The sequence below is a fragment of the Oncorhynchus clarkii genome, chromosome 26 (genome assembly GCF_045791955.1).
Source record: "Oncorhynchus clarkii lewisi isolate Uvic-CL-2024 chromosome 26, UVic_Ocla_1.0, whole genome shotgun sequence".
Lineage (NCBI taxonomy): Eukaryota > Metazoa > Chordata > Actinopteri > Salmoniformes > Salmonidae > Oncorhynchus > Oncorhynchus clarkii.
In genome coordinates this window covers 13355223-13382069 of record NC_092172.1, presented here as the reverse complement: position 1 = coordinate 13382069, position 26847 = coordinate 13355223, and the positions used below count along the sequence as shown (strand labels likewise).

At 41.2% G+C, this 26847-nt stretch overlaps 3 protein-coding genes across 3 annotated transcripts in view; 1 reads left to right on the top strand and 2 right to left on the bottom strand.

The window, feature by feature from the left end:
* The window catches only part of LOC139384395 (amyloid-beta A4 precursor protein-binding family A member 2-like), an 80488-nt gene extending 64024 nt beyond the window's left edge, over nucleotides 1-16464 (bottom strand). Inside the window, exon 1 of the mRNA XM_071129146.1 lies at nucleotides 16408-16464. The gene's annotated coding sequence lies outside the window, so the exon portion shown is untranslated. The remainder of the gene's footprint in view (nucleotides 1-16407) is intronic.
* Nucleotides 16465-17692: 1228 nt separating this feature from the next.
* Nucleotides 17693-21176, bottom strand: LOC139384394 (methylmalonyl-CoA epimerase, mitochondrial-like). Its single transcript, XM_071129145.1, has 3 exons — nucleotides 20964-21176; nucleotides 20379-20722; nucleotides 17693-20253 (listed from the first exon to the last, which is right to left on the bottom strand). The coding sequence occupies exons 1-3, from the start codon at nucleotides 20989-20991 to the stop codon at nucleotides 20101-20103; spliced, it is 525 nt and encodes a 174-aa protein (XP_070985246.1). The 5' UTR covers nucleotides 20992-21176; the 3' UTR covers nucleotides 17693-20100.
* On the top strand, nucleotides 21162-26346 carry LOC139384389 (U3 small nucleolar ribonucleoprotein protein MPP10-like). The gene is made up of 11 exons (XM_071129138.1): nucleotides 21162-21335; nucleotides 21721-22408; nucleotides 22526-22680; nucleotides 22805-22985; nucleotides 23118-23259; nucleotides 23402-23469; nucleotides 24056-24193; nucleotides 24318-24428; nucleotides 25306-25413; nucleotides 25595-25825; nucleotides 26053-26346. The coding sequence occupies exons 1-11, from the start codon at nucleotides 21250-21252 to the stop codon at nucleotides 26200-26202; spliced, it is 2058 nt and encodes a 685-aa protein (XP_070985239.1). The 5' UTR covers nucleotides 21162-21249; the 3' UTR covers nucleotides 26203-26346.
* Nucleotides 26347-26847: the final 501 nt, after the last annotated feature.

The following is a 26847-nucleotide window of genomic DNA, read 5'->3' as shown; positions in this document are numbered from 1 at the left end:
TTATACGGAGACTTGATTACACACAGGTGGATTGTATTTATCATCATTAGTAATTTAGGTCAACATTGGATCATTCAGAGATCCTCACTGAACTTCTGGAGAGAGTTTGCTGCACTGAAAGTAAAGGGGCTGAATAATTTTGCACGCCCAATTTTTCAGTTTTTGATTTGTTAAAAAAGTTTGAAATATCCAATAAATGTCGTTCCACTTCATGATTGTGTCCCACTTGTTGTTGATTCTTCACAAAAAAATACAGTTTTATATCTTATCTGAAATGTGGCAAAAGGTCGCAAAGTTCAAGGGGGCCGAATACTTTCGCAAGGCACTGTATATATATTATTTTTTATATCATTAGTCGCCCATAATTTTGAGAAAAGAAAAAAAAAAAATCGATAAGATTTTTAGACTATATTGCCCAGCCTTATGTTTAACCTGTTTAAACATTTCCTGTTGCTGCCAGACTATTTTCCTGCTGTAGCAAACTGGCTCAAATTAAAATCATACATCTATCTGTACATGGTTGAACATATCATATTCTGTCCTTAGGAAGTGATGACTGTAGTATGTATGAGTCAGTGTAGTAGCTTCTCAGTGTCTGCTAACAGTGTAGAGTATTTGCCCTTCTTATCCGTTTTGAGAAAGGTGACAGACAGGTTGTGTGTTGAGCTTCTCCCAGTGTTCTGCAGACAATGTTAAGACCCTAGAATAGGCTGCGGTGTGGGTGACACCTCTAGGAGATCAAACATTGAGGAGCACACTACTGTCTGTCAATAACTCCTCTTAGCTGCATCATATGCCAGGAGCTGACGTCCATTCAGTTACATAACATCCTCCATGCTCGTTGATCTCTGCCGTAACACTTGGTCCACTCCCTTAGATTCCTCAGACAAATCACAAGAATATATGCAATCAGCCATCATTAATTACACACGCAGGGCTTCAATTGCTCTGCATGCACAGAAATATTCTCCATTCTAAATGGGTGAATAAGTGAAAGTCAACTATCCTCTACATAAGGCCTGACTCAGGACATGGACATCTCTGCAGTCCTGAGGAACACATGCGCGCGCGCGCACACACACACACACACACACCCCAACAGGTGAAGTCCAGAAGGAAATCTATTCCCATCGATCTCCTCTACCCTCTCCTTTTCAGCAGACATTTCATTTTAAAGGCTTGCCCCATCAACCTTTTACAAGGTTTCCAACCTCTGTGATGCCATGCCCTTGCATCCCAAAGCAATCATTGGACTCTCCTCTATATTGCAGACACATATCGGCAGCAATCAGCGGGAAAGGAAATTAAAGGGCTTTGAGGCAAGAACTGTGATAAACACATGGTTATTAAAATATAAAATAGTATGCATTGACCTCCAGAGGTATTTGCCTTAGCCTGGAGTCTACGGTATATACAGTTGAAGTTGGAAGTTTACATACACTTTAGCCAAATACATTTAAACTCAGTTTCACAATTCCTGACATTTAATCCTATTAAATATTAGGTCAGTTAGGATCACCACTTTAATTTAACAATGTGAAATGTCAGAATAATAGTAGAGACAATGATTTATTTCAGCTTTTATTTATTTCATCACATTCCCAGTGGGTCAGAAGTTTATATACACTCAATTAGTATTTGGTAGCATTGCCTTTAAATGATTTAACTTGGGTCCAATGTTTCGAGTAGCCTTCATCAAGCTTCCCACAATAAGTTGGGTGAATTTTGGCCCATTCCTCCTGACAGAGCTGGTGTTTCTGAGTCAGGTTTGTAGACCTCCATACTCGCACACACTTTTTCAGTTCTGCCCACACATTTTCTATAGGAATGAGGTCAGGGATTTGTGATGGCCACTCCGATACCAGAACTTTGGAAGTATGCTTGGGGTCATTGTCCATTTGGAAGACCCATTTGCAACCAAGCTTTAACTTCCTGACTGATGTCTTGTGATGTTGCTTCAATATATCCACATAATTTCCCTACCTCATGATGCCATCTATTTTATGAAGTGGACCAGTCCCTCCTGCAGCAAAGCACACCCACAACACGATGCTGCCACCCCCGTGCTTCACGGTTGGGATGGTGTTTGTAACGGCTTCTAGGAGTAGTGGGTGGAGGAGTCAGGCGCAGAGAGCAGGGTAGTTCGAAACGTAGATCTTTATTTCCAAGAACAGAGTGACGGTCACGCCACACACAAGGGCGCATAAAGACCCAGTCCAACAAACAGGACGAAACTGTTCGGAGAAACGGAATCCACAAATAATCCACACACCATGAACAGAAAAACAAGCCCGCACGAAAGCCGGCGGGCCTACCGGGTTTAAATAGCCCAAAACAAAACCCAAACAAGAAACAGGTGAAACTAATCATACAAAACTAAATGAAACAGAAAAGGGGATCGGTGGCAGCTAGTAGGCCGGCGACAACGACCACCGAGCGCCGCCCGAACAGGAAGAGGCACCATCTTCGGCGGGATTCGTGACAGTGGTCTTCGGCCTGCAAGCCTCCCCCTTTTTCCTCCAAACATAATGATGGTCATTATGGCCAAACAGTTCTATTTTTGTTTCATCAGACCAGAGGACATTTCTCCAAAAAGTATGATCTTTGTCCCCATGTTCAGTTGCAAACCATAGTGGCTTCTTCCTTGCTGTGCGGCCTTTCAGGTTATGTTAATATAGGACTCGTTTTACTGTGGATATAGATACCGTCGTAGATGTTTCCTCCAGCATCTTCACAAGGTCCTTTGCTGATTTGCACTTTTCGCACCAAAGTACGTTCATCTCTAGGAGACAGAACGCGTCTCTTTCCTGAGCGGTATGACGACTGCGTGGTCCCATGGTGTTTATACTTGCGTACTATTGTTTGTACAGATGAACGTGGTACCTTCAGGCATTTGGAAATTGCTCCCAAGGATGAACCAGACTTGTGGAGGTCTACAATTTTTTTCTGAGGTCTTGGCTGATTTCTTTTGATTTTCCCATGTCAAGCAAAGAGGCACTGAGTTTGAAGGTATGCCTTGAAATACATCCACAGGTACGCCTCCAATTTACTCAAATTATGTCAATTAACCAATCAGAAGCTTCTAAAGCCATGTCATTTTCTGGAATTTTCCAAGCTGTTTAAAGGCACAGTCACCTTAGTGTATGTAAACTTCTGACCCACTGGAATTTTGATACAGTGAATTATAAGTCAAATAATCTATCTATAAACAATTGTTAGAAAATGACTTGTGTCATGCACAAAGTAGATGTCTTAACCGACTTGCCAAAACTATAGTTTGTTAACAAGAAATTTGTGGAGTGGTTGAAAAACGAGTTTTAATGACTACAACCTAAGTGTATGTAAACTTCCGACTTCAACTGTACATGGCCAGGCAGCATGACTGCGACACCAGGTAATACATTATAGAGGTTAGAGGCTGACTATTAACATCTTGCTCCCGTGAATGTGATTAGAATTAAACCAGGGGTGACATGCAGGTTGGGTACGTTCAACGTTGTAAGTGCTGACACTAGAGCTTGTAATATTATTTCAGTCACTATCTCTTCCCTTCAAACGCCTTCACTTAATTCCCTCATTAGAATGCATGAGGTGGAATCTTCACCATGGCAAAAACAAAGCAAGGTTATTCTGATGTTCGGATTCTGAAACTAAGAAGCACTAAGAAGAATGCCCTGTCAAGAAGTGCCACTCTTCTTGTTCAACACTCATCCTGTGTCATCCTCATATTGACTATCTTACTTCGGCGCCCAGACAGTTCTATGTCAGCTCTACCCTCCTGTCTCCCCCTATATTATTCAGCAGAGTTTGACAACTGATATACATGACGAGTCAGTAGAAGGGTATATAAATTACAGCACTGCAAGTGAAGCTGAGACTTCAGGGTTCTATGCCTTAGTCGTCGCCCCTTCATTGTGTGTTGCCTCTCAGTGTCAGACTTCAGGGTTCTATGCCTTAGTCGTCGCCCCTTCATTGTGTGGTGCCTCTCAGTGTCAGACTTCAGAGCAAGAGAGAGAATAACATGGGCTGAAGCACTAAGCCCCACTGTCTTCTAAAGTACAATCCACATTTTTTAAACGTTGTTAAAAAGAAGTACTTCTGCGAGAAAGACAGAGGCATGTCAGACTTTAATTGATATGCATTTATTCCCAACCACAGTTGTCAGATACATTCAGTAGAAAAATAATGATGCATAACATTTGTTCAGTCAAACCTTAACGCCAAGATGGAATACATCAATTTGATGTGATGCAGAGTTGACATAAAAAATGTTTGTGCTTATTTGTAATATCCATCTTTTTTTCTACTCTACCATTACATCCCCTTTATCATTACATACCCTGATATGAGTGTTTTAACCCCAGTCATTACAACAAATTCATCTGAAGACGTGGATATCGATTAAGGCAGCCCTCCGCCCCTCTCTGATTCAGAGGGGTTGGGTTCAATGCGGAAGACACATTTCAGTGGAATACATTCAGTTGTACAACTGATTAGGTATTTCCCTTTCCCATATCAGGACCCCTGATGCATCTGGGGTTTTGATGTGTCTGCGGTTTGTCATCCTTCAACATGTGACACTCCATCTGTGTGACAATTCAGGGGGTATCTGTCTGCCCATCGTCCCAGTGAGGAACCTAATGATATTTCACAAGACAGTAGTTCAAAGCAGCTGTTCCACCAGGATATCAGATACAACGCAATGTGTTTACAACGGACTCCAGAAAGGAACTGTCCAAGGTGCTGAACAGCATAAGGATAACATGGTGCACTTCATAAGTAGGACTTTTGACAAAGTAAAATTGTACATTCAGGTTTCATCCCGTTTTGTGCTATGATGCCTACGATGCCTAGCTCAAATGAAATCTCTCTGAAATATTTGGTCAAACAAAATGTCTACATATTTCTAGCTATGTCATCACTGCCCAGATAGAACAGATCACATTCAGATGGATGTAAGGGCTAGATGTCTGAGGAGCTTAGGCTGTACTGGCAGTCTGTCTCATGAAGGCTTTCTCTCTCTCACTCACTTTCTTCATCCCTCTCTTTTTCTCTCCCACCCTCGTTTCTCTCTGATGGTTTTTAAAGATATCAAACTAAATTGCATTCCATTTGAAGGCAACCAGCACAGTGTTCTGCAGCCTTTTTACATCACCCAGCAGTCCTCACATGAAATATAAATCTATATCCTTTCTCCATTAAAAGACTAAGCCCTGCCTAAGCCGGGGTGGGGTGGGGGGGGGGGGGGGGTGAAAATAGCTGTGCAGTGACGCTCCCCATCCAACCTGACAGAGCTTGAGAGGATCTGCAGAGAAGAATGGGAGAAACTCAGACATTTTAAGTGAATCTAAAAAATATCCTATGGAATAAATTAATGAAGGAACCGCTTTTCAGATTTTGCTAGGTGTCATGGGAATTATGACTCGCACTTTGGTAGTCATTTCTTACCATGTCCATTATTAAAATAGGATTTCCTGCATATAGAAATTACAGTTTTTGTTTTCAACATTCATCACAGATAACTTAAACTCTATTTTTATTCAAACAGTTGAGAGTATTTGTCTCCTAAGAAGACTCTTCAGTATCATTGTCACTTCAGAGTTGTGTGTGTGTTTTACAGATGGCAGAGAAAAGCAGAGCACCAGTGTGGGACTAATACATGGAATTGTCTTATTTGTGATAAAGATGCATGGGGTTAGCAACGGCTGAATAAAAAAAAACACCAACCTGTGAAATCACCTTAAGAACACCCATCCAAAAGCCCATATGTATTATATTAAGTTAAAATAAAAGTGTTCATTGTTCATTCAGTATTGTTGCAGTTGTCATTATTGCAAAAAAGTGTGTGTGTATGTGTGTGTATATAGAGATATATATATATATATATATATACATACACACACACACACACACACACACACACACACACACTGCTCAAAAAAATAAAGGGAACACTTAAACAACACAATGTAACTCCAAGTCAATCACACTTCTGTGAAATCAAACTGTCCACTTAGGAAGCAACACTGATTGACAATAAATTTCACATGCTGTTGTGCAAATGGAATAGACAACAGGTGGAAATTATAGGCAATTAGCAAGACACCCCCAATAAAGGAGTGGTTCTGCAGGTGGTGACCACAGACCACTTCTCAGTTCCTATGCTTCCTGGCTGATGTTTTGGTCACTTTTGAATGCTGGCGGTGCTTTCACTCTAGTGGTAGCATGAGACGGAGTCTACAACCCACACAAGTGGCTCGGGTAGTGCAGCTCATCCAGGATGGAACATCAATGCGAGCTGTGCCAAGAAGGTTTGCTGTGTCTGTCAGCGTAGTGTCCAGAGCATGGAGGCGCTACCAGGAGACAGGCCAGTATATCAGGAGACGTGGAGGAGGCCGTAGGAGGGCAACAACCCAGTAGCAGGACCGCTACCTCCGCCTTTGTGCAAGGAGGAGCAAGAGGTGCACTGTCAGAGCCCTGCAAAATGACCTCCAGCAGGCCTCAAATGTGCATGTGTCTGCTCAAACGGTCAGAAACAGACTCCATGAGGGTGGGGGTTGTGCTTACAGCCCAACACCGTGCAGGACGTTTGGCATTTGCCAGAGAACATCAAGATTGGGAAATTCACCACTGGCGCCCTGTGCTCTTCACAGATGAAAGCAGGTTCACACTGAGCACATGTGACAGACGTGACAGAGTCTGGAGACGCCGTGGAGAACGTTCTGCTGCCTGCAACATCCTCCAGCATGACCGGTTTGGCGGTGGGTCAGTCATGGTGTGGGGTGGCATTTCTTTGGGGGGCCGCACAGCCCTCCATGTGCTCGCCAGAGGTAGCCTGACTGCCATTAGGTACCGAGATGAGATCCTCAGACCCCTTGTGAGACCATATGCTGGTGCGGTTGGCCCTGGGTTCCTCCTAATGCAAGACAATGCTAGACCTCATGTGGCTGGAGTGTGTCAGCAGTTCCTGCAAGAGGAAGGCATTGATGCTATGGACTGGCCCGCCCGTTCCCCAGACCTGAATCCAATTGAGCACATCTAGGACATCATGTCTCGCTCCATCCACCAACGCCACGTTGCACCACAGACTGTCCAGGAGTTGGCGGATGCTTTAGTCCAGGTCTGGGAGGAGATCCCTCAGGAGACCATCCGCCACCTCATCAGGAGCATGCCCAGGCATTGTAGGGAGGTCATACAGGCACGTGGTGGCCACATACACTACTGAGGCTCATTTTGACTTGTTTTAAGGACATTACATCAAAGTTGGATCAGCCTGTAGTGTGGTTTTCCACTTTAAATTTTGAGTGTGACTCCAAATCCAGACCTCCATGAGTTGATAAATTTGATTTTCATTGATAATTTTGTTGTCAGCACATTCAACTATGTAAAGAAAAAAGTATTTAATAAGAATATTTCATTCATTCAGATCTAGGATGTGTTATTTTAGTGTTCCCTTTATTTTTTTTAATATACACACACACACACACACACACACACACACACACGCACACATTTTTAAAATCGTCCGATTAAATCGGTATCGGCTTTTTTTGTCCTCGGTCGACCTCTAGTTTTGTAGGCTAAACCGTTAGGATGCTACAGACAATTTTGTGAGAAACCCGATTTTCAGGACGTCTCATGGTCTGAAAAACAACGCTCTAGCTCCGTCACCTTTCACAGGCAGGATATGTTACATGGGTGTATGCGGTGGATTGAGACGCATCCAATGCAAAAAAAACTCTAACTGACAGAATTTTAATGGGGATTTTTTATTATGCTAATTCGATTTTTGCGCGGACATCAACCTCAGTGATGGTAGGCTTTGTTGGTAGGCTTTGTTACTTTGGTCCCAGCTCTCTGCAGGTCATTCACTAGGTCCCCCCGTGTGGTTCTGGGATTTTTGCTCACCGTTCTTGTGATCATTTTGACTTCACGGGGTGAGATCTTGCGTGGAGCCCCAGATCGAGGGAGATTATCAGTGGTCTTGTATGTCTTCCATTTCCTAATAATTGCTCCCACCGTTGATTTCTTCAAACCAAGCTGCTTACCTATTGCAGATTCAGTCTTCCCAGCCTGGTGCAGGTCTACAATATTGTTTCTGGTGTCATTTGACAGCTCTTTGGTCTTGGCCATAGTGGAGTTTGGAGTGTGACTGTTTGAGGTTGTGGACAAGTGTCTTTTATACTGATAACAAGTTCAAACAGGTGCCATTAATACAGGTAACGAGGGGAGGACAGAGGAGCCTCTTATTAAAGAAGAAGTTACAGGTCTGTGAGAGCCAGAAATCTTGTTTGTTTGTAGGTGACCAAATACTTATTTTCCACCATAATTGGCAAATAAATTCATTTAAAATCCTACAATGTGATTTTCTGGATTTTTCTTCTCATTTTGTCTGTCATAGTTGAAGTGTACCTATGATGAAAATTACAGAACTCTCATCTTTTTAAGTGGGAGAACTTGCACAATTGGTGGCTGACTAAATACTTTTTTGCCCCACTGTATATTGTATTTTAAGAGGAGGTTGCCTGCTTGTAACAGTGGAAGTGATGACTTGCTTGACATCTCTTTCTCTCTCTGTCCGTCATGCAGAAGCTGTTGGAGCTTTTTCAGTGTATGCCATAGATCATACTCCCTCAGCTAGTGTTTCTAAATTAATTCCATCATGGCATTGATTAACCATCATCTGAAATGTCTCAATCTGCCAAAGACACAAGAGCTACTGCAACATGTCAACCAGAATAAAAAAATGTTTTTTTTTTGATACACATAAAATTCAATTGCAGGCTAGCCCTTTGCAGTGTAATGTATCATGTTAAATCACAACTTAAAATAAGTAAATGTTTTCATGGCTGCTGTAGAAATGGTAGTTTTCCTTTATAATATCCATCTCTTGCAGAGATAGAGAAAACAATCCAGCTGTGTGGCCAGTAAGCATTGTATTGTAGCAGATAGCCGGAGCCCTCTCTCCTCTCTACATCTAAATGCTAATGTCATGCAATCCTCCCAGAAACTCAGTGGCTAATGAGCAGGCCCACTGAATACAGTCAAGTCGAAGTAGGAATAATGACATAACGTAGGAAGCACACAAAGATGAAGGTGGGCTTTGTTGACCCACAACCAGTGGTGTAAAGAACTAAAGTAAAAAATACTTGAAAGTACTACTTAAGTTGTTTTTTGGAGTATGTGTACTTTACTCTACTATTTATATTTGTACCAACTTTTACTTGACTACATTCCTAAAGAAAAGTATGTACTTTTTATTCCATACATTTTCCCTGACACCCAAAAATGCTTCCATACATTTTGAATGGTTAGCAGGACAGGAAAATGGTCCAATTCACGCACTTATCAAGATAACATCCCTGGTCATCTGGCGGACTCACTAAACTCAGATTCTTCATTTGTAAATTATATCTGAGTGTTGGAGTTTGCCCCTGTCTATAAATGATGCAGTCAGGTTTGCTTTATTTAAGGAATTTGAAATTATTCATACTTTTCCTTTTGATACTTAAGTATATTTTAGAAGTGACATTTACTTTTGATACTTAAGTATATTTAAAACCAAATACTTTCAAACTTTTACTCAAGTAGTATTTTACTGCGTGACATTCACTTTTATTTGAGTCATTTTATATTAAGGTATCTTTACTTTTACTCAAGTAGGACAATTGGGTACTTTTTCCATCACTACCCACAACACTGCAGCAATGTACAGGACGACTGGTAATAGGCATAGCAAGGTCACACACACACATGCCTGCAACCTCACTACCCACCTACACACAATGTAGTAGCCTAAGCTTAAGCCTACTACAAAATGTAGGCCTACATATTCACAAGGACAAATAGAAGCAGACAGACATACTAACTACTATGAGAAACAAGAGTGTAGATAACAGGGACTTTCAGACAAAATGTAGGCAGGAGCTAAAGTTTCTCTCAGACTTGTCACAAAGCTGCCGTCACTACTAATGATAAATGATGCCTCTCTAGGCTACAGCCCCCCCGTTACTTTACAAAAGAAAGAATCGAACCGAGATGACAGAGTAATATGGATTGTCGGTCTGCATGCTTTTCGTTCCACGCTTTGCTCAATTGAAGGTGTTTTGAAGGCACAGGAGAATTCTCCTTGCCTCCCTCTTGGGGTGTTAATAAGCTTTCCTTTAGTGCCACCCATGATTTATACAGACGTGAATGGGCCATTCTCTAGGGGTTTCAAGGTTTATTTTTGTTGCCAATTTTTATTTTTCCAAAAGGTGGCTCCATTCAGCCTCTGAAAGTCTGTGTAATTGGGTTTAGTTCATTTAAATGCTAATGTATATGGAAATGACATGCAGATATCACCTCATTGATTCTGAGAGACACCAGCTCTCCATTAACATAATGTCTAGAGATTTGAATCAGGGTTCCTTAAAGCTCAGATGATTCAACAGAAGCATTTGTTCCGCCTACATTACACAGATATTATTTGCTGGTTTTATCGGCAAGCATATAATGTACTAGTGTTGTGACGCGGTCAAAAATCATGACGGTCTTCATCCATAACTGTCGGTTATGCGGTAATTGTGCCAGCCCTATAAATGTACAGTAGTTAACAACATGTAAAATGGAGTTAAATGAGTGGTTCACTAAATGGCATGTTATAGAAGGGTACAAACACTTTTTTTTGAGAAACCTAGCCCAGCTTACCCCCAATATACTTCCTTGTTGCTCGTTGTGCATTGTGGGGGTGTTGAAAAACAAGAAAAAACACCCAAATACGTTCTTTTAGAAACAGACACTTTATAGTGATGCAGGTCTTTAGACGTTGTACACATGAAATGGTGTCATTCTGAACTTTATCTGCATGTTGTATTTTTGAAATTTTGTCGCAACTCAAGCAATAACTCTCCCGTCCACTCTAGCAGCAGGCTACACGGAGAATGGCCCAGCTGGGTAGGGGAAACAGTTCAAGTCACACAAAATGGAATATAGCCTCGAGGATAAGGTTCAGAAGGAAACAATGTCATGTGTACAACATCTAAAGACCTACATCGATATACTGACAGTGTGTCCGTTTCGAACAGTACTTGGGTGTTTTTGAAGCTTTTGTTCATTTTTTTCTGTTTGTTCCACGCCCCCACACTGCACAATGAGCAATGAGGAAGTCCATTGCGGCTGGGGTAAGCATCTCTCGTAGCTGAAAACCATTTCATCTGGGTCATCCACCAGGGCTAGAGGTCACTGACGAGACAGACCATTCTCCTCCAGCAGCACACTCGGTTCATACTTCACACTCGGCCGGGAGTTGAGGAGAGTAGGTGGGTGTGATTACGTTCAGTGTGACGCCAACAACAGACGGAGGGGAATAACTGTGGCAGGCAAGCAGTGTAAAGCAGTTATTGACAGAGGAGCATGAGGAGGAACATGCTCTCTACTAGAAACAGATATGAGTCACACACACTGTGGGAGTTATTCACAGGCAGGGGGCTGGCTCTCTGTGTTTTCCCTACGCCAGGAAACTGCTCAGCTCACATCAAAAGGCTTTACACCCTAGCTATGAAACCCTCAAAAGGCTGAATATCAGAGTGCTCCTCATTTCTCATCCCTGCAGATAAACAGCACACTTTAAAGAAGGCATTGGATTTTGAAGGATGATGGTTACAAATGATCAACGAGATGGGTGTTGAATCAATATGCCACTAACCAAACCAGCCTTGACTGTCTTGGGCCCTCTCTGTCCTCAACACAAAGTAAAAGATCTGGGGGAGACCTCTAGTCTCAGGTATCACGACTTGGTACTAAGTCATCCTTCCTGCTATGACTTTGATTGAACAATCAAACCTCTATGTGGACCCCTTGAAGAGCCCCATCATTCATTAGACTAGACCGTGCTAACTGAACACCTGGTGGGTAAGGAAGGCTAAATGCGGTGTCTAAAAATACGGAACCGGCGTCCCTCCCATCCCTCCACAGCAGGTAGGTCGGGTGGCCCTGCTAATTACCTAATCTTCCTAGCAGGGCATAATGGTGGCTGCCATCATCACTCACTAACCACTAGAGCATTTAAAACGCCTGCTGACTCGCTGTTTTTAACTTTGCTTTCATATTAATGAACATCAGTGCCTCAAAAGACAAATATATAGCCACAAGCTTCAGTTTTTGAAAGAACCGTTTGGATTAAAAAGACGGAAATAATCCAACGTTGAGTTCTTTAATGATGTTCCAAAGTTGTATTTCTCTGTTCACTTTTAGCATTCGACTGAGATGGAGAGTTTGTTATGTCGCTTTAGTGAAGGAAGAGGAGCAGAGTATTCTGAAGCCATCACACGGCTGGATGTTGGCTGAGTTCCCCAGCAAAATGCATCAAAATGTAAAACATGAGAGATTGTAATCACACAGCTTGTCTCTGTGGTTCAACGACTTCTAGAAAACATGCAAATCCCCTTTCCAACATACACATCCTGATGACATACTACAACCATCATGGAAATTGAAAACTCACACCAATCCCAATTAAAGAGCATTTTAAACAGTGAAACAAGCAACTACACAAAGTGGCCATGTGATGGATTCCCCCTAAACAGTTCAGCTATTCTGAAAGGAAGGAAATACATGGGGCCATACAGGGATGTTTTAGAGTAGAAAAAGCTGGCCCAATGCCATGAGATCAAAGAGTAGACTCTGATTATACCCTCCTCATCCCAAATTCACATCTCTCATAACCCAGTCATAGCACACGGCTGACAACTCTCCTGCAGGGTTAACATCCTGTACTAAAGGAACATTACCACAGGTTTAAAACATCAGCTCACAGAGGTGTCTGTGTGTCAAATATAAAACATATTTTAAGCTACTTTCTGAGCCAGGTTAGAAATCACGAAAATAGTCGAAAAAAATCTGATCACAAAGACTGTTTTATCCAAATTACTCCTGAACCATAGGTTTTTTTAAAATTTTGAGATAGCATATGACATTTAAATGATCTGAAAATAGAAAAAAACTACTGATAAAAGGTTTCCATTTGTACTGCTACAAAAATACACTAATGTTCCGGGCAGTAATACCATGCAATAACTGGGGTGGTGATTGTCATCTCTCAAACGAGTTCCTACATTAATCAACTGTCAAACTGATTTCCTTGGGAGCGCTGCAGGCTGAGAGACATGTCTAGAAACACCACAAGAGGCAGTAGAGAGAGTTCTCCAACCTTCAACACATCTCATCTTGGGCACAACCCACCGCCAGAGGGCAACTGATTGGCCTTGGACATCAGTAGCCTACATGTCTGGCTTGCAAAGAAATGAAAGGACGCATCCTACATCCTAAACAGCTATGTGCGACAGTAGCTTTTGAGGTGAAAACAGTTCTGTTCAAACATAACATGTGAACTATGGAGACATCACTTGCTTCTGTCATTCACAGGACCACAGCCGAATCGAATGATCTTATCTTGATAACGTGTACAGTATACTGCTGTAAATAAGGTAATAGCCAGGTATCTATTAAAGCAGAGATCAAGCCTAGCTGATTCACTTGTCCCAGTCATAATAATCATCACCTTGGTCAGCCTGAGCAGAAGGGAAACACGATCCCCCAGTACAACCTCTCTCTTGGCTCTCTCTCTCATCAACAAGAGTCCAATTTAGAATTCTCCTGCTGCTGCATGAATAGCATCCCAGCAGGCTGCTGCGACACAGTGTTTGTCCTTCAGCTCCTGTGGCACACATAAAACAGGAACGAGCAGAGAAGCACCCTCTCTGACGGCTGGGAGAGGGGAGAGGGTCAGGAGGAGGCGGGCCGCCAGGCGCCAGCCAGCCAGAACGTGAAGCAGGTCTCGGCTGTGGAGTGAGCCCACCTGCTGGGGACCAAGGTGCCTCCAGAGCTGCGCACACCTTCCCCAGGGGGACCTTTTTAAACGAGACACCTAATCTAGGACAGAATGGCCATTTACTAAGTTTAATTTCCAAATGTGAATGTAAAATCACAACAAAGTGCAAGTATTATCACGCAAATGTTATTTGGTCATGAACTTGCTCATGATATGACACTACCCACTGGGCACAGACCTCAATTCAATGTCTATTCCATGTTGGTTCACTGTAATTACATAGAAATTATATGGAAACAACGTTGACTCAACCAGTGTGCACAGTGGGTATTATGTAAAACAACCCAAAAAAAATGATTTATTCATCTTCAAAATCAGTCATCATGTTACTGTAATCTAATTTACAGTCATTCTGAAAGGAAGATACACTACATGACCAAAAGTATGTTGACACCTGCTCGTTGAACATCTCATTCCAATATAATGGCCATTAATATGGAGTTGGTCCCCCCTTTGCTGCTATAACAGCATCCACTCTTCTGGGAAAGCTTTCCACTAGATGTTGGAACATTGCTGTGGGGACTTGCTTCCATTCAGCCAAAAGAGCTTTAGTGTGGTTGGGCACGGAGGTTTGGCAATTAGGCCTGGCTCACAGTCGGCATTCCAATTCATCCCAAAAATGTGTTCGATGAGATTGAGGTAGGGGTTCTGTGCAGGCCAGTCAAGTTATTCCACACCAATCTCAACAAACCATTGTTGTATGGACCTCGCTTTGTGCACAGGAGCGTTGTCATGCTGAAACAGGAAAGGGCCTTCCCCAAACTGTCGCCACAAAGTTGGAAGCACAGAATCGTCTAGAATGTTGTAAGCTGTAGCATTAAGATTTCCCCTCACTGGAACTAAGGGGCCTAGCCTGAACCATGAAAAACAGCATCCGCCAAATCCAGATTCGTCCGTCGGGCTGCCAAATGGTGAAGCGTGATTCATCACTCCAATAGCAGCGAGCTTTACGCCACTCCAGACGATTCTTGGCACTGTGATCTTAGGCTTGTGTGCGGTTGCTCGGTCATGGAAACCCATTTCATGAAGCTCCCGACGAACAGTTATTGTGCAGACGTTGCTTCCAAAGGCAGTTTGGAACTCGGTAATGAGTGTTGCAACCGAGGACAGAAGATTTTTACACGCTAGGCGCTTCAGCACTCGGCAGTTCTGTTCTGTGAGCTTGCGTGTCCTACCACTTCGCGACTGAGCAGTTGTTGCTCCTAGACCTTTCCACTTCACAATAACAGCACTTACAGTAGACCGGGGCAGCTCTAGCAGGGCAGAAATTTGACGAACGGACTTGCCACATTGAAAGTCACTGAGCTTTCCAGTGAGGCCATTCTACTGCCAATGTTTGTCATAGATAGTATTAAATAGTCCACTATATTTGTTCAGGAGTTACTCTTGTCATTTTAGTGTTTTAAGTCTTTGGCTTGTAGTGGGATTTTTCTGTATTGATTCAGATAATTGTGTATGTTCAGAAGTTTGAGGGTTTTTGCTGTGGTTTGACTGTTTTGTTTTGGCTGTGTGCTCGATTTGATGCACCTGTCAGCAACGGGTGTGGCTGAAATAGCCGAATCCATTCATTTGAAGGGGTGTCCACATATTTGTGTATATATAGTGTAAATGAATAAAAACATCAAGGCCTTCATTAAACATTTGTATTGAGCTAAGACTGACATCAAACCCCTAAGGCAAAAATTCCAAACATGCTGTCATCAAGCTGTCATCTTACAATTCAACAGTCTTGAAGCAGTTATAATTCCTACCAAGCCTGACTAATGGACAATCAAAATGTAATCAGAACATGGTTTTGTCTAATTTAAAGGCCAATTTTAGATTTAGTTGGGCTTTATTTTATGTAGGCTTTCAAATACATTTATATCAATTTGCAGCAGCATCAGACAGACCGGACATGAGTTGACTCCACTGAGCTTACCAACCCTGTTTCCTTGAGTTTCTATAGAACAACACACCAAAAATAATTACAGTGAGTGTGCTGTCTGCTCTGTCCTCTTGTATGGCTAGCTCTGGAACAGAGTGGTACACAACAGGCAAAATAAATCAACCCTAAGAGCATCAAAAGCAGAGAGGGCATAGATACCCTTACAATTACACAAGTCAACAAAATATTAGGTTTATCAATGGCTAGGCTACTTTATCGCACAGCCTGCTACGATTATGACAACATCTGTGGTAGATGTGGCCACGGAATGTTTTTCTCCATATAACACCATAATTTACAGATACAATTTTGACAATACATTTGTTCAGGTTAGGTTTATATTCCCAGCAATTAAGCAAATGAGAATGCAGAATGTATTGAATAATTAAACACATGTACCCGCATTAAAAGTGTGTCGAACAGGCGGTTAAAAATCTATTGGTGAATTAGCTAGTTGCAGATGATGAGCCTATGCCATGGTTGCTGTCCGCTCTCTTCAAAAGATGCTCTAGGAATAACGGACCCAAAAGCACCTTTCTTTTCGACATACCGGTAATGATAAATCAAACATTTATATGTAGATAAATGAAGACCACACTCACTATCTTACCTGCTGAATTCAACGTATGTTCTTCGGTCACTCAAGTCACCTCCCTTTCGGAATTGTTGATGATGCTTCCAAGACACTTGCAGGGAATCAGATTACATCGAGAGAAGGCGGGCCAGCCCCGAAATCTGAAAAATAGAAGTACCAGTTGAAGCGGCCCCGGAACGTGTATAAAAACCCCACTGCAGTTCTCGCCATTGGGCTTCCCACTGAGTTTGTAAAACAGCGGTGTTTTTCTGGTCGTTAAGGTGGAGTGGCGGCATCCAGAGGCGATAGACTCAAACCCCACCCGGACCACCGAGACGGACAGGGTATTGGAGAGAAGAAAAAAATAGGTTTACAAAGAGTGCAGTGCGACCCATACAACACACCATAATTTGACACCCTAATTATTTTGTGTTGGTCACAATTAATAGGCTATATATAGGCTATAGCAAATCTATAGCCTAACAGAAATCATGCATAGATGGGAGGAAAAAAAACTCAATCATATTTTCTTCACTTTTATGGTAGTGGCAAAAGTAACTACAATGATATTGTTGCATAATTGGATATAAGAGGTTATATTGTTTTTACCTAAGATAACCAGTCACATAACAGGGTGGCATTTTTGTTTAAAACGGAATTTAAAGAAATTTCACTGAATGGGGAGTGAATGTCTATAATGTCTATATATCTATAAGCCAGTAATTCTTCCTAATGCATCCATGTGCAGCTCACTGACATTACATTACAAAACAAAATGACATTACAAAACAGAAAGAGGACGAAATTGGAAACCATCCTACTTCATATCACGCAATATAATCCATTAATCTTTGCTTCCAGTGGCAAATTATGAAAGAATTACATTGCCTTCAGAAAGTATTCACACCCCCTGACTTTTTCCACATTTGTTGTGTTACAACCAGAATTTAAAACGGATGAAATTGAGATTTTGTGTCACAGACCAAATACTTATTTTCCACCATAATTTGCAAATAAATTAATTAAAAATCCTACAATGTGATTTTCTGGATTTTTTTTCTTCTCATTTTGTCTGTCATAGTTGAAGTGTATCTATGATGAAAATTACAGGCCTCTCATCTTTTTAAGTGGGAGAACTTGCACAATTGGTGGCTGACTAAATACTTTTTTGCCCCACTGTAAGTTGCATGGACTCACTGTGTGCAATAATAGTATTTAACGTGATTTTTGAATGACTACCTCATCTCTGTACCCCACACATCTGTAAGGTCCATCAGTCAGGCAGTGAATTTCAAAAACAGATTCAACCACAAAGACTAGGTAGGTTTCCCAATGCCTCGCAAAGAGCACCTATTGGTAGATGGATTTCTTTTTTAAATAGCAGACATTGAATATCCGTTTTTGCATGGTGAAGTGATTAATTACACTTTGGATGGCGTATCAATACACCCATTCACTACAAAGATACATGCGTCCTTCCTAACTCAGTTGCCTGAGAGGGATTTCACCCTGAGTCCAATGGTGACTTTAAAACAGTTATAAACTTATGTCTGTGATAGGAGAAAACTGAACATTGTAGTTACTCCACAAAATTAACCTAATTGACAGAGAAAAGGAAACCTCTACAGAAAAAAAATATTCCAAAACATGCATCCTGTTTGCAATAAGGCACTCAAGTAAAACTGCAAAAAATGTGGCAAAGAAATTAACTTTGACTTGAATACAAAGCGTTATGTTTGGGGAAAATCCAACACACAACTGAATACCACTCTTCATATTTTCAAGCATGGGGGTGGCACCGACAAGGACTATCTTATCTTTTTATAAAAATAAACTGAATATGGCTGAGCACAGGCAAAATCCTAGAGGGAAACCTGATTCAGTCTGCTTTCCAACAGACACTAAATTCACCATTTAGCAGGGCAATAACCTAAAACACAAGACCAAATATACACTGGAGTTACTTACCAAGACAACATTGAATGTTCCTGTTGCCTAGTTACAGTTTTGACTTAAATTGGCTTGAAAGTCTACGGCAATACTCAAAAATGTCTTGACAGAGCTTGAATAGTTTTTTAAAGAATAATGTGCAAATATTGTACAATCCAGGTGTGCAAAGCTCTTAAGAGACTTACCCAGAAGGACTCACAGCTGTAATCACTGTCAGAGGGTTGAATACTTATGTAATCAAGATACAGTACCAGTCAAAAGTTTTATAACACCTACTCATTCAAGGGTTTTTCTTTATACAATTTTCTACACTGTAGAAAAATAGTGAAGACATCAAAACTATGAAATAACATATATGGATTCATGTAGTATCAAAAAGTGTTAATTCAAAATATATTTTATATTTGAGTTTCTTCAAATAGCCACCCTTTGCATTCTCTCAACCAGCTTCATGAGGTAGTCACCTGGAATGCATTTCAATTAACAGGTATGCCTTCTTAAAAGTTAATTTGTGGAATTTCTTTCCTTCTTAATGCATTTGAGCCAGTCAGTTGTGTTGTGACAAGGTAGGGGGGTATAGAGAATATAGGCCAATTTGGTAAAAGGCCAAGTCTATATTATGGCAAAAACAGCTCAAATAAGCAAAGAGAAACGACAGTCCATCATTACTTTAAGACTTGAAGGTCAGTCAATACGGAACATTTCAAGAACTTTGAAAGTTTCTTCAAGTGCAGTCGCAAAAACCATCAAGCGCTATGATGAAACTGGCTCTCATGAGGACCGCCACAGGAATGGAAGACCCAGAGTTACCTCTGCTGCAGAGGATGAGTTGATCTAGGCACCAGACTGGTGACAAATGTTGGGCAAAGCTACTGAATGTACCTATTTCACAGCAAATTAAACTATTACATGCTTAACACTGCAGAAAGTCAGCGACAAACATATTGCCTGAACTGTAGTTCCAAAACAAGAGCCTGACTAATGTCATTAGGAATATATGCTGAAGGCTATGAATTTATATTCATGCCGAAACTGTGAGGAGATTCCTTTTGCATTTCTTCACTCCAATTCCTAACAGCCTGGAGAACTACGGCACTGAGGAAATAAGAAAAGCCTGCTGCAACACGAAAGACTGGACAGGCTACTTAAAATGTCCATGCAATTAAACTTAAATGCTTAGTGCTTTAGTACACTGAAACAACCTCATGACACTCAATATTTGCTTAACATATCAGTTTATACATTTTTATATTAAGACATTTGTCCTGTTGCATAACAAGCTCAACTGAGATTATCAGAAGTTGCAAATCAAAAGGCCATTTTGCTCTTCTTCACAATGAGAGAGTGCATTCCTCTGAGAGCCAGCTGAAAGGTGCATGATTACTGAATTTGCTCCTAATAAATATTTCCCAGCAGCTCTATCGTCTCAGTTAAAATCAGTGTGAAAATAAATGTTGAGTTGTTTCACATAAAAACATGTATCTATGTACACTTCACATTTGACTTGCACGTGAAATTAATGAATACATTTGACATTTTTTACACTCCATACAATGCATAGAGTCAATCATAGAATTTATTCACAGCAGAGGCAAATAGACACTTACTTTTAAGGAAGATAAAGATACATTTTTTTAAATGGATCAAAACCCTGGTATTAAACATATTCTTAAAAATCTACCTTTGCCATCATTATTACTGGTGGAAAAAGTGCAATAATGAATCCAATTTTCAAACCGTCTAATTGTGAACTACAGAGTTTTTGAGACCTGTGGGTATTCAGGCTTGCTCCAGTTCCACAAGTACTCCATCACAGTCTTTTGGGTGGAGGAACATGACAGGTTTCCCATGAGCGCCTATCCGTGGTTCAGCTGACAGGGTTCTTATGTTCCTAGCCTTCAGATCCATTATCGCTGCACTGATATCATCAACCTGAAATCACAAAAATAACATAGAATTCCATTAGAGAACAGATGAGGAGACAAGGATAGAGTGAGTGAATACAGCTCATTCATGTGGGCTGAACAGCATATGCAGCATTGCTCAGACTGACTCACCTCAATGCAGATATGGTGCATCCCACCAGCTTTGTTCTTCTGTAGGAAGCCTGCAATGGGGCTCTTCTCCCCGAGTGGGTGCAGCAGTTCCAGCTTGGTGTTACCCAACTCCACAAAGACAGTGTAGACTCCATGTTCAGGAAGGGGAACTTTATCGCTGACCTGAGCCCCCAGCACATCTCTGTAAAGAGCAGTGGCTTTCTCCATGTCTGGTACAGCAATAGCGATGTGATTTAGCCTTCCCAGTTTCCAGACAGATCCTGGAATACCTTGGCAGAGTGGTGTTGAGATTGAAAGTGTCCTCAGGGTTGGAGAATAAGTGTGAAGAACACACTTTGAGAGACCTGTAACAATATAAATTAGTACAGCCATGCCATGCTGTTTTTTTCCGGAGTACGGGTCTTATTTGATTGAATATACTACCTGGATAAGTCAAGTAGCTAGCGACAGGGAACACTTGCTGAAAGTAATTCTGCACTAACAACAGTGAATCTGGCTTACTTTGTGTAGCCTGAGATCAAGTCTAAAAATACATTTTTTGACATGTGAAATAATATTTATCAGATATCAGCTATTTATACTTACGTGCAACCTTCAACACGGACGCCGCCATATTTTCGAAAATTCGTGCAACGTAGGATAGCGAATCGCTTTGAATGTCAAGACAATGCGATAGAGCACACTTATTGCTTTTCAATTAAAAACCGTACATTGCACTTGTAAATATAGTTATTTGAGATATTAATGTTGTCTATCCAGCTTGCTAAATCTTAACCTGACCTGCTATCCGGATCTTTGTAGCACAACAGAGATTGTTTCCGGGGGGAGCATATCTTGTTGTTACACACATGTTCACATGTGAGGAAAAACGATGGCTACCGTGGATATAGGTAACACGTTGGAGTGTTGTTTAAAGCTACTAAACATAAAAACTGCACATCCAGAACATTTTCTTAGGTAAGTGCAACATTTGTATAATAATATCCAGATATGTTTAACTTAAAAAATCTATTCATTTACTTTCTGCCATCGTTACACAATGCTAAGGCTAACTAGCTTATAGCAAGCAAACATCTGCAAGCATTGCCTGTTTGGTTAGCTAGACCACGTCATCAAATATTCTTAAAGATAGCCCAGTAGCACCGATAAACTTGATTCTAGTACATTAGCTACACTTGATTAGTTGAGCCAGGTATTGGTACCTGGCTAAAACAAACCCCTGCACACCCTGTGGGTTTTCAAGGCCAGGGTTGGTTGAAGAAGACTGCTACCGTTACTAACCGCTGTACTACTTGAAGAATACTAACAAACATTGCTAATTTTATTTTTTCTTTGTGTATAGTCTTCAGGGTGACGTGGCAACAGACTTCACTTATCTCACTAAGACCCTGTATGATTTACACAAAACCCACGAGCCAGCAGGCTCAAAGGGAAGCCCTCTGGACCAGCTGGTGGTTGAGAACTTTGACGAGGAACAGATATGGCAGGAGCTGGAGCTCCAGAATACTGCAGTGCTGAAGCACTTTGAGACAGCAGTGAGTCAGGCTGCCTTGGATACAGCTCTGAGTATCCTGTTTGATGAAGAGGATGCTGATGAGGAGCCAGATGAAGGGGTTGACCAAGATGGTGAAGACATGGAAGAGGAGATGAGAGATGGGGATTTGGAAGATGATGGGCAAGGAGAAGAACCACCCATGCTTAAAACTGCTATGGATGCCTTGAGAGGGGATAACACAGACGAGGACTCTGATGTAGATTTTGATGTGGACGCATTAGAAAAACAAGCTAAACAGAAGAAATGCTCAGCGGCGAGAGAGTCAAAACCACTGGGTCCTCCATCAGAGGTTGATGACAGGTTCTTCAAGCTCTCAGAGATGGAGTCCTTTCTGGACGATATGGACAGAAGGGAGGGGAAGGAGGGGGATGGTGACGTAGACTACTTCCAGGACTTGCCTTCTGGAGATGAAGATGATGACGTAGGCCTCTTCAGTGAAGATGTTTCTTCCAAAAAAACAAAAAAAACAAGCACAGTATGTATCGTATAGTTTTTCTCTCTGCCAGACCTAGCTACTGTTCTGTGGTGTTTCTGGTCTTTATTGTAGCCAAACACACTGAATTTCTATTAATATACTATGTTCTTTCTGTAGCTGAAAAGTTCCAGGAATCTGAAGTACAAAGACTTCTTTGATGCTGTGGATGATGATCCTGCACAAACAGCTGACCAATCAGACGCAGAGGATGAGGACAACAGTATAGATGGGATGCAAGATGATGAGGAGGATGATGAAGAAAAAGAAAATGAGTAAGTGGCTGATGCAGGAATCTCATATGAATGTCATGGTTGGAATTGCATCAAAAAGGAATATAGGGCAGGGATATTCATTTTGTCATTAAGATAAGAATTGTTTGTTCCTTTGCTGTTTTAGGGACTTCGTTGAGGATGAAGAGTGCAGACAAGCCAAGGAGGCTTTGAAACGGGTGACCTTTAACCTACCTGGAGAAAGTGATGCCAGTGAGGGAGAAGACATGGCGGACATCTTTGGAGGAAAGTCTCAAAATACAACAGAACCTGAATCCAAATCATCCTTTGAGAAACGACAAGACAAGGCAAGCTTTTCCTCGGCTGTTTTAGAATATCTAAATTGGTCTGTGTCATTTAATTTACTTTTTTTTTTCATCTGCCGTATATATAACTTTATGTAGCAGATTAATGAAATGGTAAATTCTTACCGTACACAGATGGCTGAAAAGATCCAGGATTTGGAAAAGGCTGCCATGGGAGAGAAGCCATGGCAACTAACAGGAGAGGTGTCTGCTCAGACTCGCCCAGAGAACAGCCTTCTTGAGGTGGATGTGGCATTTGACTCGGCCTCCAGGATGGGTACATACCACATGCTTGTCAGTCTGTTTTAGTTTAGCTTTCAGTCCCGTTGGAAATGGTTTAGTATTTTACTTCTTGCAAGTTTGTGTGCCAGAGAGGGTGCTTATTCAGTCAGGTAACATTTTGCTCTGTTTTCTCTCAGCCCCTGCTGTAACAGAGGAAACCACTTTGCAGCTGGAGGACATAATCAAGCAGAGGATTAAAGACCAGGTCAGTGTATAGACTGGTCGGTTGTTTAGCAACGAAACCGACCAGTGCTCAACTACGGGGCAAAACAGACTGGGTTGGCTTAGATTGTTGACAATATGTAAACTATATTTCTTCTCCACTGTTTATTGAAAACACACATTTGCACAATAAGAACTTGTCTTTCAAGTACATTGTTATAGTTTTTGCTAGGTAGTGAATTTGAGCCATTTTAATATAGACATCAGTCAAAACAAGACATAGTATCAAGAACAAGATAAAACTAGCTGAAAAGAGTCACCTATGATTCCACACATGGCAGCGTCAGTCATTGCTAGCTACTGTATCTGGCCATTCAGAATCACAACAACACACGGACGTCTGCACCATTGAATCGCGTGCATCGTTTTCATGACGTTGTTAGCTAACCCGTCTCTCTAGAGACATAAATCAATCTTGACAAACTGAACAACTATTCTCGGTTGGATCCAGCTGAATGGGTCATCATCGTTTCATTGAGTAAAGAACAAGTATAGGTCTATCCAGTATTTAAACCACATTGGCACATTTCAAAGGTAATTTTATTTTCGGACTTGTATTTTTTTCCAAGGTGTGGGATGATGTGGTGCGCAAGGAGAAGCCTAAGGAAGAGGTATTTGAGTACAAGAAGAGGCTGACTCTGGACCATGAGAAGAGCAAGCTGAGCCTTGCAGAGGTTTATGAGCAAGAGTACCTCAAGCAGAATCAGGTAGTTATTCCTTTATATTTTAGTGTGAACATACTTGGCTTTTTTCTATATTGCAATTAATGCATTTTTTTGTTTGTTGAATGGATTATTTATATTATTTCTATCTATTTCCCTTGTATTTCAGCAAAAGGCAGAGGATGAAGAAAACCCAGCCCATGTAGAAATTCAAAAGCTCATGGATTCTCTATTCCTTAAACTTGATGCTCTCTCTAACTTCCACTTCACACCCAAACCGGTGAGTTTTCCTGTCAATGTTTCCATGTGCCCTGGACACTGCAAAGCTGCAGCTGGCTCAAAACAAAGCAGCACGCCTTGCCCTTAACTGCACGCACAGAACTAACATCAGCACCATGATAGGCTTTCATGGTTAGGGGTTGAGGAGAAATTGACTACTTCTCTTCCAGTCTTTTTAAGAAACAGTTGTGTGTTGAAAATGCCTAACTTCTTGTATAATCTATTTGCATACACTTCAAACAGACATACATGACACTCAACCAAAAACAAATTTACGTCACTCAGTTATGTGTAGAGGCATGTCATTGTGGAACGCTCTACCACCAGAGGTTACACGGGCAAAAAGCAAGTTTCGCTTTAAAAAAACATCTGGTATCACAGCATCTCTAATCTTTTTAAAGATCTCATTTAACTGTACTGTATATAAGAATAGTGCGTAAGTAGTATTTTTGTTGTCTCTGTCTTTCCTATATATAACTTATTTATTTCATGTAATATCTTATGATGTTCTTGTCTATTACTGTTCTGTACTTTGTCATGTGTTTGTATGTTTTATGTGGAACACTGTAGCATTTGCATGACAACAAGCATAAATTCTGGTATTTTAAAGATTCTATATTTAAGCAATAAGGCACAAGGGGGTGAGGTATATGGCCAATATACCACGGCTAAAGGCTGTTATGCACGATGCAATGCGGAGTGCCTGGATACAGCTCTGGGCCGTGGCTTAAAAATAAATGTTTTGTCATACCCGAATACAATGCTATACCAGGGCTTTCAGAAAATCAGCATTCGGCGTTCGAACCACCCAGTTTATAATGAAGGGAACGCTTTTTGCACAATATTGATCTGTTTGACCTTTTCTTTGTGTCCTGCAGCCTGTTCCTGAAGTGAAAGTTGTCTCCAATTTGCCTTCTATTGCTATGGAGGAAGTTGCGCCAGTCAGTGCTAGTAGTGGCTCTCTATTGGCTCCAGAGGAAGTCAAGGTTTGTCATGCATCCCTTTCCAATATGTTTCATGTTATGGGAAATCTAGTGGAGTATACTGACGTGTACAAAAGCATTCAAGGGTTGAAGACAACCAATTAACTACTGTGTTTTCCATCATAGTAGGCTTTTAGTAGATGCTTCTGAGGCCAGGGTAACACCATTTCCTTTCTGATCTTAGGAGAAAAACAAGGCTGGCGACGTGCTGGGTGACTCTGAAAAGACCTCCACAGACAAGAAACGAGAGAGACGCAAGAAGAAGAAGGTGAAGCGCGTCAAGATCCACGAGAAGGAGAAGAAACAGAAACTGAAGGAGGCTAACAGAACTGGAGAGAATAAGAAACAATCAAAGGCAGAGGTGGCAGAAAACCTCAAGAAACTCACAAAGGGAGGCAAAGCAACATTATTAAAGGTCAGTGTTTTCTTTCTGCAGGTCTCGTTTTTATATTTAGTTGACATCGTCTTTCAAATGCAAGCCCCTCCATTATATTTGTGTGATCAATATAAACTGATAAGGCCATTGTGTTCTGTACACATTTTCATTTGTATTTATTACAATAGCTAGGATTCAGCTGTCACAGTTGCAAATAATTTCTTTAAAATAATGTTGAGCTTTTTTTTATTTGTTCTCTGTTCAAGGATGAGGGGAAGGATAAAGCTCTCCGCTCCTCCTCCGCCTTCTTCTCCCAACTACAAGACCAAGTGAAGAGCCAGATCAAAGGAGCCAAGGACCCGGGCTCCAAGAAGAAGAAACACAAAGAAGTCTCAGCCAGCAAACTTAAGTTGTAACATTTAGATTGTTATGATGATGTATGTGTTATGGTAATGCGTATTTCTTTGTACAGATTTTTAAAGCGAAAGCTGCAATTTATGTTAACCAGTGCTCTCGCAAGTTTGTAATTTGCAATAAAAATAAAAAGCTAAACTTGTCATGATGTAATTTATTCAGACTTTTTGTGACCAATTAGATTCACACTATTAATCTGTTCAGCTAATCGATCTGTGGGCAGCAGGTGAAAAATCTGCTGATGTGCCCTTGGACAAGGCACTTAACCATCATTTTTTCCAGGGTCACCATTCTACTATGGCTGACCCTGTAAAACGGGTGCCAAACTCATTCCATGGAAGGTCTGCTGTTTTATTTTTTTCAATCAACACCGAGACAACCAGGTGGGAGTTCCTTACTAATGTGATCTTAATTCATCAATCAACAAGGGAGGAGCGAAAACCCGCAGACACTCGGCCCATCCCGTAAAACCACATTTTACTGCACCTCCGGTGTACGTGACACAAACGTGTATTAGTATTTAGCTAAATAATTGAATGAATGAGTGATTATTGTTCAAAGTTCACACTACTACAACTTGCAGCTTATTTTTCACGTGAGTGAATATTTAAATGGTTTCATGATCTAAAGAAAAAAAGAGCTGCGGG